Genomic DNA, 22,700 nt, shown 5'->3' with positions numbered 1-22,700 from the left:
ATCCAAGCGGCTTACCATCCAAGAGGCTACAAGAGCCCTTACCATCCTAGAACCCGTACCATCCAAGAGGCTACAAGATCCCTCCAAGAACCAGGGCTCTGATCCAGGGCTGGAGGGCATGGGAAAAGTCCAGAAACCTGTTTTTGGTGGTTGGCCCAGCAGGTGGCATGGTACAGTGGACAGGATACTGGCTTTGACTTCTGAGAGACTTGGGTTGGAATAAAATTGCTATCACAGGAAAGCCATGTGACACTCAGAATTCACCTCACCCCTGGACCTCTGGCTTCCTTGAGCCTCCTTATCTGTAAAATTGGGTTACTATGAGAATTCTTCCCTCATGGAATTATAAACAGGAATAGCTGGGTACTGTGGTTCCTACCTATAATTCCAGCACTTTGGGAGGCCAAGGCAGGCAGATCACTTGCACTCAGGAGTTCGAGACCAGCCTGGACAACATGGCAAAACCCTGTCTCTACAAAAATGCAGAAAGTAGCCAGACGTGGTGGCATGCACTTGTAGTTCCAGCTACTTGGGAGGCTGGGGTGGGAGGATTGTTTGAACCCAGGAGGTTGAGGCTATAGTGAGCCATGTTCATGCCACTGCACTCCAGCCTGGGTGACAAAGTGAGATTCTGTCTTGAAAAGAATTATAAACAGGAATAGATAATAAGTCTAAGCTACTTTGTACACTGTAGATTCCCAATGAATTTTAATTCCTCTCTCTCCATTCACCACCCCTACCCTGGCCTTTTAAAGGCCCTCTTCTTCTCATCCCCAAACTCCAAGAATCAAGAGTTAAGAATTGCAGGAGGTTGGTGTGATGTTTGGAGGCTGGGTTTTGGAATCAGATGCAACCAGGTTCTAATTTGGGCTGTGGGATATTGGGAAAGTCACCACTTCTGTCTGAGCCTCAGTCTGCTGATCATAGCACGGGGGTTATAAATATCTACCACCCAGGGTTGCTGTGAAGAGTCAACAAACCTAATTACATGAAATGAGTAGCACAGTGCCTGATACAGGTGAACACTTGGATGGTGTTGATGCTGATGGTGAGGAGGACAACAGGAGACTGAGGCCAAGGGAGGCTGGACTGCATAACACTCCTGTCCCAAAGGGGCTGAGGAGCCAGGAGTTCAGATGAGGGGATGGTACCATCCAGCAAGGCACCAGCCATTACAGGGCAGAAAGCATCTGAAGACAGGGAAGGAGCACAGTTCAGAATGCTGAGGCACCCGTGGTGGCATCATTCCAGCACAGCCACTGGTATGAGCTTAGTGCCAAGAGGAGGGAGGTACTGTGCGAGGGAGGTACTAACTCACCCCAGGTGCCAGCATTCCCAGCCCTTTTTGCCTCTTGGGATGGCACCCCAAGTTCCCCCACATTTTCAGCACCCCCTATCCCCCGCCAGTCCCCTGCTTTTACTCTGTGACCATGCTTACCAGCCTTGACGTTCCCTGCCTTCATTCTCAGTAGTGTTTTTGCTGGACACAGCTGTGCGGCTCTCAGCACCCCAGCCTTGAAGTGATAGCGGTCACCAGTGAGACCCTGTTCCAGCACAGCAAGCTCCCAAATATTTCTAAGCTAAACAGCCTCAGTGGAGCATCTTTGACTCCACACAAGTGATCTCGCCATTTTAGAATTCTGATTGCAGGAATTTTGCCATTTGAGAATTCTGATTGCAGGAACAATGATTTTGCCTTTTGAGAATTCTGATTGCAGGAACGTTCCTGTGGCCTGGGGTTGGGAGGGCCAACGAACACATCATTTTCATCCCCTACCCCCACCCCGGGGAAGAGTTTGAGGCCTGGCCTTGGCTGGGCACTTTCATAAGCTCCTAAGCTTTTCTTTATGTCTTAATGGCTGTTACTTTGGTATATGCCTTCCTGGGTTCATCAAACTAGTGTTTCTTGAACTTAATCTCCTCCCTGCCCCACCAGCACTTGAAGTAACACACAGGCAACTCACTGGGGAGCAGGGGAGGGCTTCCTAGGCCATGCCTGATCAAGCCAGAGGACAGCAGGAGGAATCAGGGAACGTTTCCTAGAGGAGCTGGAACTTGACAGAAAGCTGCGAGGGGTCAGGAAGAAAGAACTACCTAGGAAAAGGCGTAAAAGGAGAAAGGGGAAGGCAGGATTCCGATCAGTTACATTCAACAAGGATTTGTTGAACATGTCCTTTGTGCCCTCTGTGAAGCCCTGAAGCCCTAGAGGGAGAAGCTTGACAAAGGCAAGGAAAGAATCTTCTGCCATCACCCTAACATTGCCACCTTGAAAAGCCTCGATGGCAGAATACATGGTAATGCAAAATACTTAAGGGATAATAGGCACTAGGGTAAAATCCGGCACCTGACCCTAACAGGATGCTCATTTGGGAGAGGGATTTGGAGCTTTGCCTTTCAGGGTTAGAGGACAGGGAGAAGGGGGCCTCCCCAAACAGGCTGGGAGCCAGGGTTTCTGTGGGTCCTGAGAGCCTATGTCAGCCCACTTCCGGTCTTGGGTCTTGCAGAAGATCCTGCCCGAGTGGGGCTGCATTGCAGGATAAGTAATGCCCTCCTGCCCATCTCTGGGGAGAGGACTAAAGGATGGTCTGGCTGCCAGGAGGGACAGGGGTCAGAGCCTGGTTTGTGTGTATTGAATTGAAGGCAGACAGAGCCTCAACCCTCCCTCACAGAGGGGCTCAGCCCTCCAGCCAGCATCTGTTCCCGGAAGAGTACAGGCACCAAGGGGCACTTTGCAAGCTGACGGGGTTGGCGGGGGCGGGAGTGGTTCTGCCTGCGTCAAGTGGAGGACCTTTGATTTCTGGAGGCATATATGTCATGGAAAAAAGACACTCTGGGGAATCCAGTTTTGTACTTGGAGGATCAGTGCCCTCTTTACTTGCCATTGTTTGTGCTGGGGAGAGGGATGGTAACAGAATTAGGTTTGGCCGAAACTTAATATCCCATTGTTATTCTGGAATTCTGGGATTTGACTAATACACAGTAGGTTTGTGAAGGTTCATTAAGTTTCCACATCAACCTCAGTCTCCTCAATGTGAGAAGGCCTGGCCACATAGTGGCAGCCCCCTGCCCTCCATGTTCCTCTGGCTACTCCTTTCTGGACCTACTCCACCTCAACAGCAGCTTTCTTGGAGCACAGAGCTTGGATGTCAATGGAGTATTTCAGGTGTGAGAGCCTAGCTAGGTGTGGAAGAGGGTGGCGAATGGCTAGGCCAGGGAAATATGAAATATATTTGCCTTAAGTAAGGAGATGGAAAGATAAGCCCTCCAGAGTAGGGCTTATCAACTGAGATGACTTAGAAAATAAACCAGACCCTGACCTAGGACTTTAGCTGCACTCCTTCCCCCCCAGCGCAGCAGCTGACATCTCAGCTAGTGTTGGCAGTAACAGGATTTGCAATCTTCCTGGGAGGCATGGCAGACTCGGACTATAGGGACCTGGGGTGTGGATGTTCAACCAAATAATTGAGAAGACAGTCACCCCAAAATGTGGCACTTCAGAATGCAGCACCCACCTTGTATCACAGGCAGTGAGCTAAGGGGAAGTGCTGGACAGAACGGGGTGCTGGTCTCCACTGTTACTATCTGTGAGACCCTGAGAAATTCACTGACTCTCTCTGCTCATTTCCTGTAAAATGAGGGACTTAAGTAATCCCTAAGATTTCTTCCAGCCCCAGCCACGTGAGAGCAGGGAGTTGCAGGGTTTTTTAATCAATCGTATTGCAATAAAATTTACGTAGAATAAATGCACCCATTTCAAATCCACATTCTGATGCATTTGAAAAATGTATATATCCGTGTGACCACCAGCACAATAAGTATATAGAACACCTCCATCCTCCCAAGAAGTTTCCTGCCCATAGCCCCAGGCAACCCTGGTCTGCTTTCTGTCACTGGAGATTAGATTCGTCGTTTCTAGAGTTTCTTATAAATGGAGCTACATAGCATGTACTTTTTTTGTGTCTGCCTTCTTTCACTCGGCATCATGTTTTTGAGATTTGGGACTTATAATTTTAACTTTAGTATGGAAATTTCCAAACATATGTAAAAGTAGAGCGAATCATTGAAGGCATCCCCATGTGTTCATCACGCAGCGCCAACAATTAGCAATGCACGGTAATTAGCAATTAGCAATCAGGGGAGACAGTTCTATCTGTTTTGTTCACAGCTGCATCCCCAGCAATGAGAACAATTCCTGGCACATAGTAGGTATTCAATCTGTATTTGTGGAATGAACAAATGAATTCCCCAGATCTACAGTCTCTTTTTCAGCTCCATCTCAAAATTCTCTTCTCACCTTTTATGGCTCAGGATCAGTTCCAGTGTATGCCCAGGGATTTGGGGTCATAAGATCCTGCTTTAGGAAACCTGAAATTATTGTTGAATGGTGAGAGAAGGTGGGTGACCTCATCTTGACTTGAGAGGCACATATTAGAATGTTTACAGTTCCCATTTCACAGGCAGTGCAATAATAAGTCCTGGGCCAAGAGAACTGATCTCTATCTAGAACATTTTCCTAAATAAGTGGGGGAGAGATTGGTAAGTGGAGGAACTGGGTCTTTGCCAGGGCCAGATTGGAAAGTTTCTTCTTTGGATACCAAAAATATCCCTGGAATGGTAAACCCAACAGCTGTCAGCAATAACACAGCTTTGAAAAGTAGACAATAAATGAAAAAAGGCCCCCAGTTAGAAGCAGAATGAGTCCAAGTTGCCACTGTTTTCTTACCCACTTCCAGCTGGAGACACAGGCTCCTGCTGCATCGCCAGGCTCGGGTCCTGCCACTGCACATCCTGCTGCGGGGGGCCAGCTCACTGCAGGGCCTGGCTCAGCAAGCTCAGGCCCCAGGCAAGCCAGGGCAGGCAGGGTACTGTCTCCTCCTAAGGCTCTTTATTCCTGGATAGCCACACAGCATTTTCTACATCATGTTCTGTCCCAGGCATCTCCTGGGGTGCCCCTAATGTCTATGAAACAACCCCAAAAGACTTGGTGGGGATGGTGGCCTCTTGCACTGTGAGGGGTACATGGCAGAATGCAGTTGTTTGTTTGATCTTAACACAGCAACACTGCTATTGACAGAAACCATTGAACTGGCAGCTTGTGCTGGGCACAGTGCTGCGTGTCTTTGTGCAGATGGCTGCATCAATGCCTCCCGGCAGTTCATCACAGAAGGCAAGATAGCACATGCCAGGGGCACAGCCTCGGGGTCAGAACAAGCTGATTCCAAGTCCTAACCCCACCTCTTGCCCAGCCTGCACCTTAGACAAGACGTCCAATGCCTCGGAGCCCATTTCCCCATCTTTACAATGGAGATGTGATCACAGCACTCTCCTCCCTGTGGAGTGGGTGTGAGGTTACAAGAGCCGGGCGTGGAAGGCATCAAAGCACTGGCAAAGTCTCCATCTGCAAGCTTTGTTATGTTTTCCTCCTAAAGAAGCTAAGGCTGTCCCAGGCACTGAGCTGGTGCTAGAAATACAAGGCAGATGCCCTTGTGGAGCTCCAGTCCAGTGGAAAGAACACTTCAGACTGAGTCATCATTTAGCCCCAGTTATGAGGAGTACCAAGAAAGAGAACCCCGGCACAAGGGTCAAGGTATATATAGGGGGGGACTAGCCTGGTTTGGGGATCATTCCCCCAGGAAGAGGCATTTCCTTTCCCATACAGCAGCACCAGACACATCCCTTGAGTGGCCTCAGGAATGGTTTCAGAGCTCACATGCAGCATCCTCTCAGTTTGGCTCTTGGAGGGCTGGTGGGCTCAAAGGCGGAGAGAACGGCTGTGGCTCTCTGCTGTCCTCCAGAGACTCTGCAGGGTTCATTCCATTAGCTGGGAGCCTGCAAAGCCAGGCTGAGCTGGGCCCTGCTAGTGTCAGAAGCCCCAGGCCCTCTTTGCCCCCAGGCACTGCCAGCCTCTTGGGGGAGCCAAGACTCCTGGGGCACTTAGCAACATACCCAGGCCATTTCTAAATCCCAGACTGGATGTCATCTGGGGCCAGTGTGCACTGGATGGACGATGGGGACTCATCCATAACCAGGTGGCCCCATCCATAACCAGGCTGGAATGTATGCTTTATATTTTTGTTATTAAATTTCAGAATCAACGTGTCACAGCCAAAGGAGTGCATAGGTGTGGGCCTGGGCGGGCCTGGATGGGCGTGGGAGGGTTTGAGGAGCAGGAATAAGCACCACCCCTCAGAACTGCCCAGAAATGCTTCCTTCACTAACAAGAAGGGAGACATAATGTGTTTGGAGCTAATGCTTTGAGACTATTGGCTTCACCTGCACATAGAAGACACCTCTGGAAAGAGGCTTAGATACACAGTCTACATCCGGGGGAGTGTTCTCAGCCATTTTTACATGAGACAGCCTTCCCGGAGACTGGAGAGGGGAAATAGTTGAATTCCATCAAATAGCGGACCTGATAGAATTCAGTTGTGGTTGATTGTTCAGAATGCCTGGCAGTCTGAGAGAATCTGGTCCATTTAGCAAATAGATGTGTGTGTCTGACTGCCTCCAAAGGAGTGAAGCAACTTTCCCTCAGAAGTGGTTTAGCGAGGAAGCCAACCAGATTTTGGGGAAGGGGCCTGTGAGGCCCGGCCTGAGGCTTGGGCAGCTTGTCCCTATGGCTATAGGGGCCACCGAGCTGCCAAGACCGTTTCCGTTGGGCTGGGGAATGGCGGGCCAAGTGGCTTCCCATTTTAACTGCCATTTGTGCCCTTGTGCTTAAAAAGCAAGTGGGTCTTCAGTTTCTTCTCCCTTAAAAGGTGGAAGCAGTGATCTTTTCAACGATGTAAAGGTCACAAACTGGAGGATTGTGAGACCCATTCAGCCAGGAGATAACTTTTAAAAATCGAATTAGTAGGCCACATTTAAAAAGAGATGTAAGTGAAAATGTAGACTGGGGCATTTAGTGGCAACTCCAAAGACCTGGGATCCCTGGGTCTGTGTCCCCGACAGGCGGCAACAGCTGGTGAGGCATGCAGCCCTCAGCTTGCTGGGCTCCTCAGTTCCCGGGGCGCCCAGGCTCCCCCATGCCACTGGACTTTGTGCACACACAACACAACACACACAGACATCCAAAGACACACACGTGTCCCACTCATTAGAAAGAAAAGGAGGTATGATGCTTTTTAATGTTTTTGAGATAAGATCTGGCACTGTCAAACCCAGGCTGGAGTGCAGTGATACGATCTTGGCTGGCTTGCAACCTCTACCTCCTGGACTCAAGCCAACCTCACACCTCTGCCTCCTGAATAACTGGGATTACAGGCACATGCCACCACGTCTGGCTAATTTTTGTATTTTTTTGTAAAGAAGGTTCTCACTATGTGGCCCAGGCTGGTCTCAAATTCCTGGGCTCAAGCTATCTACCTACCTGGTCCACCAGAAGTGCTGGGATTATAGGCATGAACCACCACGCCCAGCCAAGAGATGGTGTTACAGCCTGCAATTTTAGCCAGCAATGCTAAAATTTGCTTCCTTCCTTGTTTTTCTAAATTCCTTCCTTGTTTTTCTCATCTTATTCCAGAAAGTTTAAAGATGGCCCACCAGTGTATATAAAGATTACTATGAATGTAGTGTCAATGGAAAGGAAGAAAGAGAAAACAGCACAGGAAGGCAAAAAGGAATCAGGAATGTTCTTTTGGGTGGGTCACATAGTTGGCTCTTTGCCTCCAGTGAAAACTAATTGGTTCTAGATTTCATGTGCATGGGAGAAAAATGCACACAGGTGGCCCAGGTGAAACAATGATTATTCCGTGAACGAAGACCAAATAGAAAGTTCTCTCCAGGATCATCCCAAAGACAATTCTGTTTGTTCTAACCATACAGTTGTGATCTGTAGATATATTGAGGAAGGAACAATGCCAATAATTTACTCGATGCCATCTACTGTTCTTGCTCTTGATTGTATTCTTTCATTTAATCCTTATAACAAATATGTGGGGAGGACTACTAATGTCCCCATTTTGTGGGTGAGAAAATGGCGGCACAGAGATTACATAATTGACCCAAGGCCTCAAAGTTAGTAGCTGGAGAGGCAGGCATAGAATTCAGGCAGTTGGGTTGCAGAGCATGAAGGCTAAGCCACTAAGCTACCTCCTCTCACAGATCGGCATTTAAAGAAACCAGTCTGATTCCACGAGAGTTCTCAGATGTCCCGATTTTATAAAGACCAATGTAAAATAGACCAAGAAGTCATGAAGCTGAGAAGGAATGCCAGTATACAGCATGAGCTCACTATGTGTTGGAGGAGGCCAAGTCTAGAATGGTCTTGGGCTCCTCAGCAGGCCCTTGGACAACAACAACAAAAAAGGCCTTTTGAAATTGTTAAAAGAAGAAAGAAAGAGACCCACAGCCTTTTTATGGAGGGACTCCACCAGGCTGCCCATGAGAGTCACTTATGGAGCTTTAAAAACTCACTGTCTGGAGATTCCAATTCGTCAGGTCTAGGACCATGCCCGGGTGTCTAAATAGCTGTGTTTGGTTTTTATGCGCAGCCAAGATTGAGAACCACTGTGTTAAAAAATGGCAAAAGGCAGACCTGTTATTTTACCACCAACTTTTCCCCAAAGAGAAATAGCTCCAAAGTACAAAGGTAAGGGTGCAAACCACAAAGGGAAAACTGAAACCCAAGACAGGCAAATTACATTTAATAAAGCTCCCCTGGGGAGCCCTATTATTCCATGCCCAGACCAGATCCCAAAGCAATCAAACAGAATCCCTAGAGTGGGACGAGCATCTCAGTGGGTTGAAGCTCCCCCGGGTGACTCCAGTGTAGGTCCAGGTGAATTACATTCCAGGTTACAGAAGAATCTGCTCTGCCTACTGGTTGGTAAATTGGAAATGATGGGATAGAGTAGTGATACCAAGTGATAGGAGAAAAGCAAACAGTCTCCCAGTATTCAGAAACTGGGAAAATGTGGACTTAGGACACTTTGAAATTGATATTATTAAAGCAAGCTTCTCGAAATTCTTAATGAGAAGATAGTTTGTGGACATTTAGGGAGCAGTAATAACCACTTGAAGCAATTAACTTCATTTCCAGCAGAGAAATGCTCAGCCATTTGTATCTTTATTCCAGCAAAGCAACTGAGCAAAATGAAAACAGTGACCATGGCTGGTTGCTTCTCAACCAATTTCACAACCACACTCCAAAGAGTGCTGGTGGGACTTGATGTCACCTTTGTAAGAGGCCTATTTCAGGGGCCAGGTCAAATGGCTCTGGTCCTGATCCTGTGCTAAATAATATTTGCATAAGTGTCCCAATAGATTGGAAGCATGCCAATCAAATTTTAGGATGACATAAAGCTGGAGGATATAGCAGATAAGATGAATGATAGACTTAAAATGGCATTTGCATTGTATTTTAAGGTTTATCTGGACTTTACCTATAACCCTCAGAAAGTTAGGTATGTCTGTTATCTCTACTTCCTAGCTAAATACACTGAGATTCAGAGAGGTAAATTGCAGAATCATGGTGATCTTGACAGGCTAGAAATATGTCCCAAAATAAGAAGAAATCAAGATTAAGTGTAAAGGATTACGTCTGGACTTTAAAAACCAATTTCAGGCTGGGTATGGTGGCTCACACCTGTAATCCTAGCAGTTTGGAAGGCAGTGGTGGGAGGATCGCTTGAGCCCAGGAATTTAAGCCCAGCCAGGGCAACACAGCGAGATTTCGTCTCTCTACTTTGTATACTTAAAAAAAAATTTTTTTAATCAATTTCAGAAAAATAAGATTGGAGTTTGTATTAGTTGCCCAGGGCTACTGTAACAAAGTACCAAAACCTAGGTGGCTTAGAACAACAGAAATTTATGATCTCACAGTTTGAGGCTAGAAGTCTGAAATCAAGGGGTTGGCAGGGTCTTGCTCCCTGTGAAACCTACAGAAGAATCTTTCCTTGCCTCTTTCAGCTTCTGGTAGCCGCAGATGTTCATTGGCTTGTGTGGCACAGCTTCAGTCTTCACACATATGTCCCTGTGTCTCTTCCCTCTGTGCATGTCTCTCTCTGTGTCCAATTTCCCCTCTTATAAGGACACCAGTCATATTGGATCAGGACCCACTCTAATGACCTCATCTTCATTTGATTACATCTGCAAAGAACTTATTTCCAAATAAGACCACGTTCTGTGGTGCTGGGGGTTAAGACTTCACATATCTTTTTGGGGAGACACAATTCAGCTCATAATGGGGTAAAATTGAATTGATACAACTAAGATAGTGTCAACGTTTTCTCATAGCTATTTAAGAAATGATAAAACATTGATACTGTCTTAGGTAATGTTAATGTAATTTAAGGGTTCACACCAACTGGAAAGCAACACCACTGCACTTGGCACTGTTCAGACTGCAGAGGCAGGAACCTAGCACTCACCTCTGGCCACCACCTTCTAAGAAGGAGATGGATTTAAAAAAAAAAAAAAAAAAAAAATGGCTGGGCACGGTGGCTCACACCTGTAATCCCAGCACTTTGGGAGGCCGAGGCAGGCAGGTCACCTGAGGTCAGGAGTTCGAGACCAGCCTGACCAACATGGAGAAACCCCATCTCTGCGAAAAATACAAAAGTTAGCCAGGTATGGTGGCACATGCCTGTAATCCCAGCTACTCGGGAGGTGGAGGCAGAAGAATCGCTTGAACCTGGGAGGCGGAGGTTGCAGTGAACCAAGATTGTGCTATTGCACTCCAGCCTGGGCAACAAGAGCGAAACTCCATCTCAAAAAAAATAGAGACCTGCCATGGACTCCCGACAGAAAGTTCCATGGGCAGTCCAGTGCCAGATGACCCCTTTATATGTTTTGACCTGTTTACTATAAAGAAAATCCAAAAGTATGAATATTTCTTGGCTAACAAAATTATAAAGAGGAGGAAGGGATGACAGATGATTATGTTTAGAGAAATTTTTAACTTGAGAGTTAAGAGATTCTCATTTTTGCCAGGCAGGGCACTATGCAGTGATACCTTCCTTATTTCATTTAACTTCACACATCAGTATGAGTGTATAAACATATACACATATATTATTTTAATTGGAATGTATGGCTATAAAGAATATATGCATCTATGTGAGGATCTAGTTAATGTTGAGATGTTGAGGAAGTGTTCTAATTATTTAAATTCTTTTTCTTTTAGAATATTTAAAGGAGAAAAGTGGAACTTAGATAAGAATATGGACATTTCAAAGCTAGGGCGAACTTGGGATTTGGCTGTTATAGTGACTAAAATTATTTTCAGCCAATGATCATTAAGTGTCTGCTGTGTGCCCTGCCTTGCAGTAGGTACCTTGAGGGGTATGATGGGGAATACGATACACATGAAATAGCAGAAGGGGCTAAATGCATGATCCAGACAGTGCCATAGGAGCTGGGAGGAGGGCAGGGTGGAATGAGACTGGAGTTAGGGAAGTCATAAGAAGGAGGGTCACATGGGACCTAGAAGGATGCTGGCATTTGGGAGACCATGTAGAGACAGCATGTCTCAGTTCAGGTCACACCCCATGAAGCAGAGGACCTCTGGCTTGGGGTCACTATGCTACTTGTGCTGTTGCTGTCACGCCAAGCAGAGTTAAGGGGGAAGGCAGGGACCAACAAGGTGGCCACATGAAAGCCAGCCCTATGCCCCAGCCTGTAAGATCAGGGAGTTTTCTCAGTGCTTTAAAACAAAGTCGTCTGTCGATCTCCTGGGAATCAGATGAAGACAGAAGCAGACACTGCTGGCTCCTCCGAAAGCTTGAGTTTATGACTTCAGCACAGTGAGGGCTGTGAGAGATTGTGCTGGCCAGACAGGAAGTAAGCATTGACGCTGCCTGGCCACCTCTGTCCTGGGCTCCTACCACCACCACAGCCGCTGAGCCTTTAGGCCTCGGAGTTGCCTGAGCTCTAAGGCGGGCCCAGTCTCTGAGAGGGATATGGAGTGACCTGAAACTTTTGTTTCGTTCAGTTCCACCTCCCTCCCTGACTACAGACACCAAAAACGTGCCCTTCCCCCAGAGTCAGTCCCAGATTTCTCAAATCCAAGACCTTATTTCTGAAACGATGCCAGAGGGAATCGGAATGTTGTTTTCCTCTAACATCAACCACAGGGGTCAGGGACATACCCACCAAGTCCCTAAACATATCTGTCTTGATGGAATTTTCCCAAACCATGGTCGAACCTATTTCTGTTTCTATCTTGTGTCAGCAATTAGAGAACACTAGTGCCCCAAGTCCTGGGAGAAGACATTTCATTAATTGGGCCTAAGCCTACCTGTTTTGCAGGCCCCATGGTGCTAGTGATGGTCTGGCTCCAGGCCCTTCATGAATCAGACTACAGCCATCTCCCCCTTCACCCCCTGCCTCCACTTCCCAAAATCAAAACACCCCCTGATGGGACAGTAGTGCCTGGTCCTGAACCCAGATCGTGTTACTGGCTCTAGATAAAGTAGCAGCAAGAGAGGTGCATTTATTAATTTTTTCTAGCCGATATCTATTGAGTATGCAGTATGTGCCAGGCATTGTGCTAGGCTGGGCATAGAATGGTGAGTTCAGCCCAGTCTCTGCCTGCAAGGAGCTCATAGATTAATTGAAAAGAAGAGGCCTCCTCAGTGTGGTGAGTGCTAAGTTAGAAGAGATGGTGAGGGCACCCACAAGAAGCTTTGTTCAAGCAGCCTTGGAGGGACAAGGAGAGTTCCTGAAGGAAGGGCACGTACATGGAGGTGGGGAAATTGCATGGATGTGGGGCAGAAGGCAGGGATGGGGGAGGGCATTCCAGGTAGAGGGATAGCTGTGCAAGGCTGGAGGCAGGAGAAAGCAGGTGGAAGCCCCACAGTTGGACAGTGCCAGGGAGATGAAGCTGGGGGAGGAGGCAAGGACAAGCTCCTGAAGGGCCTCAGAAGCAGGTGATTGAAAGATCTCAGGACTTTACCCCAAAAGCAGTGATGTGCAATGGAAGCATCTCAATTGCTGGAGGAAGCACTAGGATGTTCAGGCAGGCCCGGGCTCAGCCCTAGTTCTGGATTTGGAGGCCCAGAAAGAAAGGTAAGACTCAGCCCCTACCTTCAGGAAACTCATTGATGGGCAGATTCCATGCACTGTGTTGGGTAACAACCAAGCTGTGCATGATGCATGCCCATGGCACACGAATGCTAAGATTTGAAGGCATGATGGGAGCTATCATTTATTGAGTGCCCTCTGTATGCCAGGTTCTGCAGAAGGAACCTAACATCGCGTCTCACTCAGTCCTCAAGGCAGCCTATAGTGTGCCTGTTACCACCCCCATGTGATAGATGAAAAGATCACGGCTTAAAGAGGTTAACTTCACAGCTTCAATAACCAGGAAGGGATGGCACCAGAATGAGCTCAGCCAGTGATCTTCCTCCTACTCTATGCAGCCTTCCCTAAGTGTGGGCCGAAGGTTGTAGGAAAGGCTTCAGGGATTAGGAAGGGACCGGAGAGTTAGAATGTTGTTCCCTGTGTCCCAGGAATGTTGTTCCTTGTGTCATCTCTCAGGTTCTGCAGTGGGGGGCAGGAGCCTGACAATTTAGGCATTAGGGGAGGGAGGGATAACTGAGGATCACGATAAACAAGTGTCTCTGAGAGCCTGCCCCTCAGAACCTTTAAGTCAAGTCCTGTGCCTGCTCTGTGAGGGAGGTAGCAGCTTTTCAAAGAATGAAATCAGTGAGTAAAGAATATAATCTGCAGGTCTTTCCAAATTTGAGGATGCTGTGCTGCCTACATACCATTAATAGGGGATGGGTTTTCCCAGGGACGTTTGCTTTGGAAAACTCCCAAGCCTCTAATGTTAACACTTAGAGATCGCACATAATGGGGATGGTTATTTGAATTAGAAATGGGTAACTCACATGTACCTAAAATCTCTCCAAGGAAAGTAGGATAGGGGCCAAGTAGTGTAAGGAGATGGGTGAGCCAAGTCTGTAACGATCATGAAGAATGGCATATTCTCTTGAATGCCACAGATGATTCTGGAACCTCAAGAATCGCAGAGCTGAGCTAAATGGCTCTCCAAGGTAGACCACCATGAAGCTAAAGTCCTCTGGGAATGACACCATTAGCAGTATTGACTGAGCCTGGTTCCCTAGTTCACAACAGCAAGTTGTGAAACTCAGACATCCTGTAGAATCTAGCTTTACCACTAAGCTCAGTTGACCTCAAGAAATGAAACCAGCTTCCATGATTAACAGACACGAATGACCAACAGGTGAAACACAATCAGGTAAATAGGGAGAGCCAGTGCCAGACAGCTTACAGATTTTCTGAAGGTCTTCATACACAGGTTCCTCTCATTAGCAGCCCGCTGGGAGGGAGCTGGGGATGATTCTGAAACCTGGAGAATCCTGGTCACCATATCATACATGAGTTGAAAAGAGGGGCCTCCTCAGTGTGGTGAGTGCCAAGTTAGGAGAGATGGTGAAGGCATCTCCTGCCTCCACGCATTATACAGCCAGCCCTCTGCCTGGATTATACTGGTCTACCATAGACCTGGACATGGCCCGTCTTTGGTGATGTTACAAATGGAGTATTCCTCTTGCCATATTCCTTGACTCTTTTTCTCTCTACTGCCACCCCTACTACTCCATTGTCCCCTTCGGCTCTAGCTCCCCCCAGCGTGGATGCCCCTGGCTTGCCTTCTGGGATGATACCCAGTGCTTCCCCAATTGTTGCCACAGCCTACCCAGCCCACTCCTCCCTCTGGACTCACTTCACCAGGCACAGAGGGCCCATAGCCTGCAATCTTCCCCAGTCAGTGAATCCCTCCCCCTTCCATAGAGATCTTCAGAAGAGGTGTCCCACACCCTTTGCCCAGGCGCCACCCTCCCGCGTTGATGTGCGTCACTGTTGGGATGGTCTTTGTTGTTTCCCTCTCAAGCAGGGCCCTCCTTTTCCTCTTGTTCTGTACACACCGGAGAGGGAGAACAGATGGTCCTCCTGCCGGGGGCCAGCCCTCCTGGCAGAGGTGACCAAACCACCCAGCTTTCCCTTCTCAGGGGCAGCATGGATGCCCCTCAGCTGCAGGTTCTGTTTCTGGGAATCCCTTGGCTTTTCTGTGTGTCCTCTCCTTCTGCCTTCCAAGGTCTCTGAGACCTGCTGACCTATGCAGCTCAAGCCCAGAAAGAAGACACCAGGCAGGACTGGTGGTGCTAAAAGATGGTAGAAATCAGTTTGTCCTTCCTCCGTGCTGTTTGTGATTCTGATTTCAACCTGGGGCCATTTGAAAACAGTCCCCTGCGCAGCTCACCCGGCCCATGTTACCCCTATCTTCCCGGACTCACAGCTGTCTCCCACCATGCTTGCCTACTGGCAGGCCTTTCTGGCTTTATTTTGCCTAGTAGTGTTACCTAAATGTCTCCTGGTTGAACTTGACTCTTGTTATATCTTCCAATTTCTCCCATGTCCAGATTTCCAGACCTTACCCACTGTGGAAGGCATCACACTAAAGCCCAGACATGAGTTCTGGCTCTGTTCTTAACCAGTCCGGTGACCCTGGGAAAGTCACCAAACCTCTCTGAGCCACAGTTTCCTCATCTGTAGGATCAGGATGTTACCGGCCTGTTCTGAGGATCAAATGAGCAAATAAATGCAAAGATGCTTTGTAAACTATAAACCAACATTCTCCAAACTGCATTCTGTAGAAACTGCTCTCAGGAGAGGTGTTCATAAACTATTTAGGGGAAAAAAAGAAAGTTTTAGGTCAAGTTTGAGGAAGCCTGGCCCAAACAAAGCAAACCAGATTTCCTCACTCCAGAATTTCTCGGAGACTAACTTGCCAATGTGCATAGCAAATCTCCAAGAGCAGGGTAGAAAACATGGCTTTGTGTCAAAACCCCTTTTTTCATGGACTACTTATTAACTTCTTTAGGTTACTGGTTTCCACAGAGCATAGTGTATATTAATATTATTTCTCCTACAACCAATAATGTGAATCTTTCCACAAGATTTATTCCATCATCCGGGTCACTAATCCTGGGTAATACCAGTTAATCAGTGTCTGAAAAAAGTATTGCTGGAGTCCTTGCCTTTAATCTTCTGGGCATTGTGCTCTGTGCTGTGGGGGAGAGGGTACCCGCTATTGAAGGCCTCTGCCATTGGACTCCAGCCCTAACTCCCACCATCCCCACGCTGCACTCTGCCCCTGCAGCTTGGTGAACCCATTGGCCTGTGTATGCATCTTTTGTCTTCCTATTCCCTGCCTTTGTTCCATCCTTCTCCCTGCCAAAGTACCTCCCTCCCATTTCTACCAGTACAGTTGTCACCCATTCCTCAACTTTTAGTCCAAACCCTGCCTTCTCCATGGAAATTTTTCTAACTAAAGTGATGTGTTCTAAACAGGACTACTGGCCCCTCAAACTCAACTCTAAGTCCCTAAAGGCAGACAGCATTATTTATACTTCCTGATTTTCTCCAAAAACCAGGATTCATTTGTGGATTGATTGATTGCTCCCTTCCACCCCACCCCCCAGAACCATAAGGCACACAGTTGTACTTTGGGAACTTGAACCCAGAGAGGTATGAGTCCTTCAGAGCTGCGGAGTCAGTGGTGAGTTTACTTACTTCATTCAATAGACACTTACTGCTAGGGAACTGCTGGGAACCCAGGGTTGAACAAGACAAGGTCTCTGCCTTTAAGAAGCTCTTGGTCTAGACAAAAGCATAAAAACATCATGGCAAGTCAATGTGCTGAGTGTAATAATTGAAAAAATATGGGAGCACACAGTTGGATTCATGGTGAGAATAAGTGGAAATCGAGGCAGGCTTGTAGAGAGGATGTCACCTGGAGCAGACGTGGCCGGGGTATGGGGAAGAAGGACCTCTGGGAGGGGATTCAGGAGGGAGGTTGTAATGGAGCCAGAAGGTTATAGCAGTTGCTGGAAGAGGGTGTGAGATGGGACCTTTGCATCATACACACACAAACACACACACACACACACACACACACACATATACGTCTGTGGGAATCCCACTTCCCTGCTTTTCCATCATACCCTCTCACCCCTTCTTCCTTCTCACCTTGACTCATTCTTCCTCTCCTCCTCTGTCACCTCCGGGTCCTGGGGCCATCCATCGTTACCTCATCGGGACAGCCCCGTGTCTGCTGTCTGTTGGTAGCTAGAGGCCTGCTTTGGTGACAGGCTGGTCAGTGCGGTGCCCACTCCCTGTGGGGGGCCCTCAGGAGGGAGGGCAGCCTCAACTTACCACTTTCTCTTTTCTTCCCACAGAAAACCAAAAGAGACGTCAATAATTTTGACCAAGACTTTACCCGGGAAGAGCCGGTACTCACCCTTGTGGACGAAGCAATTGTAAAGCAGATCAACCAGGAGGAATTCAAAGGCTTCTCCTACTTCGGTGAAGACCTGATGCCCTGAGAGCCCACTGCAGTTGGACTTTGCCGATGCTGCAGGAAGGGGTGCAGAGAAGACTCCTGTGTTGCAGAGACTCAGCAGGTCTTGAACTACTTCTCCTCGGAGCCCCAGTCCCATGTCCACTGTCTATTTATTGCATTCCCTTGCCCCAGGCCACCTCCTCCCCCTCCCACCTGGTGACCAGAAGGCGCTCTCGGTTCTTGTCTCACCAGTAATACAGACTCATTGGGTCAGCAGTTAGCTGTATACACTGCTGTGTTTGGACCGTTGGCAAGCCTGGTTCCACTCCTCAGGGGCTCCTGGCAGTGAAGCAACTTCAGTTCTTTTACTGCAAAGAAAAGAAAAAAGAAAGAAAGCAAACAAGAAGACTCTGGCTCTGCTATTGGACACAGATCCTGACCCCTCTTGCTTCTTTTCCCTCCTGCGCCCCAGCTTGCCATCCCTGCCCTTCTGTCCTGGAGAAGAGACTGGTGCTTCTCCGCACGCACGAGGGAGGGCGCCCTCAAGGCATGTCCTCTGAGGGAGGGAGACCAGAGATGCAGGGATTGGCCAGCTGGGTTGGTTTGCTCTGGAATGGCTAACTCTTGCCTGCTTTGGTTTTAGCTTTTCAGCATGCCAAAGTCATGTAAGTTTGTGTCTTGTGGAAGAAATCCTCTTTGTGGAAAAGGGAACGGGGTTTTGAACTCTGTTAACATTTGAAAAATATATTTTCAAATTCACTTTCTAATTGGCCAAAAGATATAAATTCCAGTCTGAATACAGGTAGATATTAAAGGGCTAATACAAAATGAGAAACCGGTCGTCCAAGGTGGATGCTGTCAGTGACCGAGTGACACATGAGGGCTGTATGAATTGAGAGAAAAAGCAGCAAGTAGCGTTCCTCATTATTCAAGTTCTACCTGGACACAAAGGCCAGGACCCTGGGGTTCCAACAAATCTCAGCTCCCAAATTCTCTTTCCAGTTTCATCCTAAGTTCCTAGCATAAACACTATTTATTTTCTGCAGCAGTGTGTTATTTTAGCGCACTTATACAAAATGGTAGTACTACTGTGTTGTGGTTTTTAAACATTAAACATGTAAAGTTATATATGAAATACCTGCTTTTGGAATAAGCAGAATGAGGCTAAACATGGGTTATACAAAGGGTATCTGGAGACTGAACAGCAACCTGTTTGAAAACTGACAGTGTCACAAGATGTAGTCAGTTTTGTTTCTGTGTGACATGCAATGGCAACTCATGTGGACACTATTTAAGGGATGTGACATTACCTCCTGTAGATATGCTAACAGTGTTATTCTTTCATTTCCAAGGGTTCTGTGTGGCTTTGTGTATATGTTTCCTGGAGGTCATTTGATTACCTAATTTACTGAACTGATTTAGCAGGGAATGGAATCCATTCCAACTATTGCACGTGGATTTCCCAGCTGCCCCTAAATATATATACTTGTGAGTGGCAAAGTGGCACTAATGAAGCTTTTTGCCTTTTGTACATTTGAGATTTTTGTATATAGTGTTTGCTGCAAGGCCTGTGGAATTAATTCATTGAATATAGAGGTATCAACTGCTGCATGTTCAGGCATATTATAAAACTTTAGTCTATGAAAGAATAATTATAATAATGTCCAGGTGCAATACTCTGTAAGTGTATTGGTTCAAGTTACCGAGACATAGGTGTGTTCCTTTATGGGGGATGGGGGGGTGTGTTGGGGATTCTTTGTATTGTTTATTTCATTTTGGTTTATTTTAAAAGATGTAAACATGTATTAAGCTATATTAAATCTCACATACAGTTCTCCTGTGCTCTATTATACCCTGATAGAGATGGGGGAGAGAAAGGAATGTTTTTGATGGTGGTTTCAAAACTCAGACAGTAACTATCTTGAGCCCATAGAGAGTCTGTGTCCATATTTGCATCTGGCTGGTCATAGCCTTTGTTACTAATGATGACATTCAGTTCTCTTTCGTTTTTATTTTTTAAAAACTCAGGTGTAATTATTATCTGTTCTTATAATAATTGCAAATATTAAATATTATGATATATCAATTCATGTGTTTGGCATACCAGTGAATGATGAAGAACATTAGATTAATTTAATTTATCTTCGGTAACTTGACATTCTGGAGAGAGATTATCTTCTGGAGTTGAGTACAAGCACAGAAACATCTTTACGGTGGCATCATCTCATTTTTTAGGAAGACATGATAATACTGCCCATCATACTCATGTGTAACTACTGTTCTTTCTTCTGCTTTCTTCACCATGATAAACTTTGGACAACCAAGCAAGCTCTAACTGCAATGCCAGATGGCCTTGTCCAGGGGTCTGGTGTTTGCATGGCAGTGGGGACTGGGCCTTTCCTACAGGACAACTGGCAAGTTTGCTGGGAAGTCAAATAATACATTCCACCTGGCAGCTGAAGGCAGTCAGTCAGTCTGTCCCAGAAAGGGCCCTTTTTAGCACCCAAGGCTGGGCTGGCTGGGATGCCTCTGGCTGGTGAAGTTCTCACACAGGCAGATTTAAATCCAGCAAAGGTCTATAGAAAAAGGCTTGTGTGTTCCTTGAGTAATCATTGTTTCATTTTCATTTTTACAAGAGTTTGAAAATAGACACACTGTTAACACTTCTGCCAGTTTTTTCTAATCTTTCCCGCCCCTCCCCCTTTCTCTTTCTCTCTCTCTCTAACAAAAAAAAAAAAGGAGGGGGGAGAGTACAAAAAAAAAAAAAGCCAAAAAATATATATGAAGGATAGCTGTTCTCCTGTGTTCTCTCATTATGGGCTTTGTGAAGTAGAAACATAATTTTTTTCCTCCAAAGGTGAAAAAACAACTTATTCTTGCTTTTAAAAAAAAAAAAAGAAGGCTAAAAAATTACCTCTTTTTAAATTATGTGCAAAATAATTCTGGCTAACTATAAAATGTATTCAATTTTAGGATTTTTTTTTTGTATTGTGATGCTTTATTTGTACATTTTTTCTTTTCTGGATGTAATTTTAATCTCTTGCCATTCATTAGTGTTATTTCATTGTAAACATTATTGTGCCAAATGTACTGTATTCAAAAGGATGTGAAAGTGTATTGTTTCAGAACCTAATAAATACAATGACGTTAAGTCTTATTTCTCAGTGCCAGTAAGAATTTTTAATCTCCCTTATGAGTGGCAAAGTGGCACTAATGAAGCTTTTTGCCATTTATATATTAGAGATTCAAAAATTCCTAAACCTAAATGTGGTTTCAGCTTTCCTTTCTCCTTGGAAGATGCACAAAAGCTGCAAATGACCATATTTGCACATTCCCCCTGCCTTTGTGCTTCTGGGCTGTCAGAAGGAATAAGGGGACCTGTGCCAACTGGACATGGCTCTCAGCTGCCTTGGCTTGTCTGCCTTGGGGTGCTGGGAGATAGGCAAGAAAGCAGGCAGCATCTGCATTTTTGTCTTTCCAGAGAAGCAAATGCCAGACCACCTTGCAACCGATGCCCATTTGAGCCTCCTCATGACTCAGTTTTGGGCCCGATGCTTGGAACTATAGGCCTTTGGGGTCCTATAGGGACTCCTCCTAGGGCGAGAGTTCCTTGCAGGCTGGCCTGGAGCACAGACTGGCCAGTAGGGCTCCATGCTTCGCTCTTGCCCGCCTCCCCCACGCAGCCCATGTCTGTGCCCATCCTGCCGACTCCTGGGCTCTCCAGGATCCTCCTTCACTCTGGGACTCCTTTTCTGCCATTCCAAGCATGTTGCTCCGGTACTGCAAGACTCCTCCTCTTTCCCCAACACGAACTTTTCAAGAATGTTTGAAACTCAAAAGACCCTCTTGAGTACACCAGAAATTTCCATTGGCCAGAATTTCCTGTTCCTTAAAAGTTACAGAAATGGGCTGGGTGTGGTGGCTTATGCCTGTAATCCCAGCACTTTGGGAGGCCGAGGTGGGCGGATCACCTGAGGTTGGAAGTTCAAGAACAGCCTGACCAACATGGAGAAACCCCATCTCTACCAAAAATACAAAATTAGCCAGGCATGGTGGCGCATGCCTGTAATCCCAGCTACTCGGGAGGCTGAGGCAAGAGAATTGCTTGAACTCGGGAGGCGGAGGTTGCGGTGAGCCAAGATCGCACCATTGCACTCCAACCTGGGCAACAAGAGCAAAACTCCATCTCAAAAAAAAAAAAAAAAAAAAACTTACAGAAACGATTGCAGCTCTACTATTTCTTATCCTAAGGTAAGGGGATGGCCTACCTTGTCACCCTCGACTCACAAAATCACTTCCTCATAAGCCCTCCAGTGACCGGCATATCTGCCCGAAAGGCCTCTTCTCTCACAGTTTTTCCTCTCTCAGCAACATCTCCTGCCCACCTGGAGATCTAAGCATGAATTTCCAGACCCACTCCAAGAAGGATGTGTTTAGCACATAGTTTTCTCTCTGATTCAGGCAGTTGTTTCTAGGTAAGTGACCACTCAAGGAGAAGCAACCTTCCCACCAGCTTGTCTGTCTTATCACAAACTTAAACAAAATTAGGAGAAACATCAAACTCATAGAGGCAGAGAGTATAATGGTGGTTGCCAGGGTCTGGGATGAGGGTGGGAATGGGTAGATGTTGGTCAAACTAACAAAGTTTCAGTTAGGATAAATACACTGCGAAGCTTCATTGTAGAACATGGTGATGATGGTTAATAATAATGTATAATTGAAAGTTGCCAAGAGAGAAGATATTATGTGTTCTCACCACAAAAAAAGAATGGGCTGGGGCCAGGCACAGTGGCTTACACCTGTAATCCCAGCACTTTGGGAGGCCAAGGTGAGCGGATCACTTGAGCCCAGGAATTCAAGACGAGCCTGGTCAGTAAAGTGAGACCTCATCTCTACCAAAAAAAAAAAAAAAAAATCAGCCAGGCACCGTGGTGCACGCCTGTGGTCCAGCTACACAGGAGGCCACAGCAGGAGGATTGCTTAAGCCCAGAAGGTCAAGGCTGTAGTGAGCCATAATTGTGCCACTGCACTCCAGCCTGGGCAGCAGAACAAGATCCTGTCTCAAAGTTTTAAGAAGGAGGAGGAAGGGGGGGGAGGAGGAGGAGGAGGAGGAGGAGGAAGAGGAGAAGTAGGAGGAGAAAGAACCTGAGGTGATGGATATATTAGGTTGGTGCAAAAGTAATTGTGGTTTTTGCCATTTTTAAAAGTAATACTAACACTTTTACCTATGTAACAAACCTGCACATCCTGCACATGTACCCTGGAACTTAATATAAAAATTAAAAGAAATACTATATATACTATTTTAACAAATTTTAAAAAGTAATGGCAAAACTACAATTACTTTTGCACCAATCTAATATCAGTTAGCTTGATTTAATCATTTCACAAT

General features: G+C 46.5%; 1 protein-coding gene across 1 annotated transcript in view; it reads left to right on the top strand.

Annotated features, from left to right (window-relative positions):
* PRKCE (protein kinase C epsilon) overlaps window positions 1-20,465 on the top strand; it is a 542,724-nt gene extending 522,259 nt beyond the window's left edge. Inside the window, exon 15 of the mRNA XM_010364308.2 lies at window positions 17,205-20,465. Coding sequence (XP_010362610.1) covers window positions 17,205-17,351 — 147 coding nt within the window. The 3' untranslated portion in view covers window positions 17,352-20,465. The remainder of the gene's footprint in view (window positions 1-17,204) is intronic.
* Window positions 20,466-22,700: the final 2,235 nt, after the last annotated feature.

Source organism: Rhinopithecus roxellana, chromosome 17 (assembly GCF_007565055.1).
Source record: "Rhinopithecus roxellana isolate Shanxi Qingling chromosome 17, ASM756505v1, whole genome shotgun sequence".
In the NCBI taxonomy this organism is placed as follows: Eukaryota; Metazoa; Chordata; class Mammalia; order Primates; family Cercopithecidae; genus Rhinopithecus; species Rhinopithecus roxellana.
Note: the sequence above shows the minus strand (reverse complement) of the source record. Positions and strands in the feature narration are given on the sequence as shown.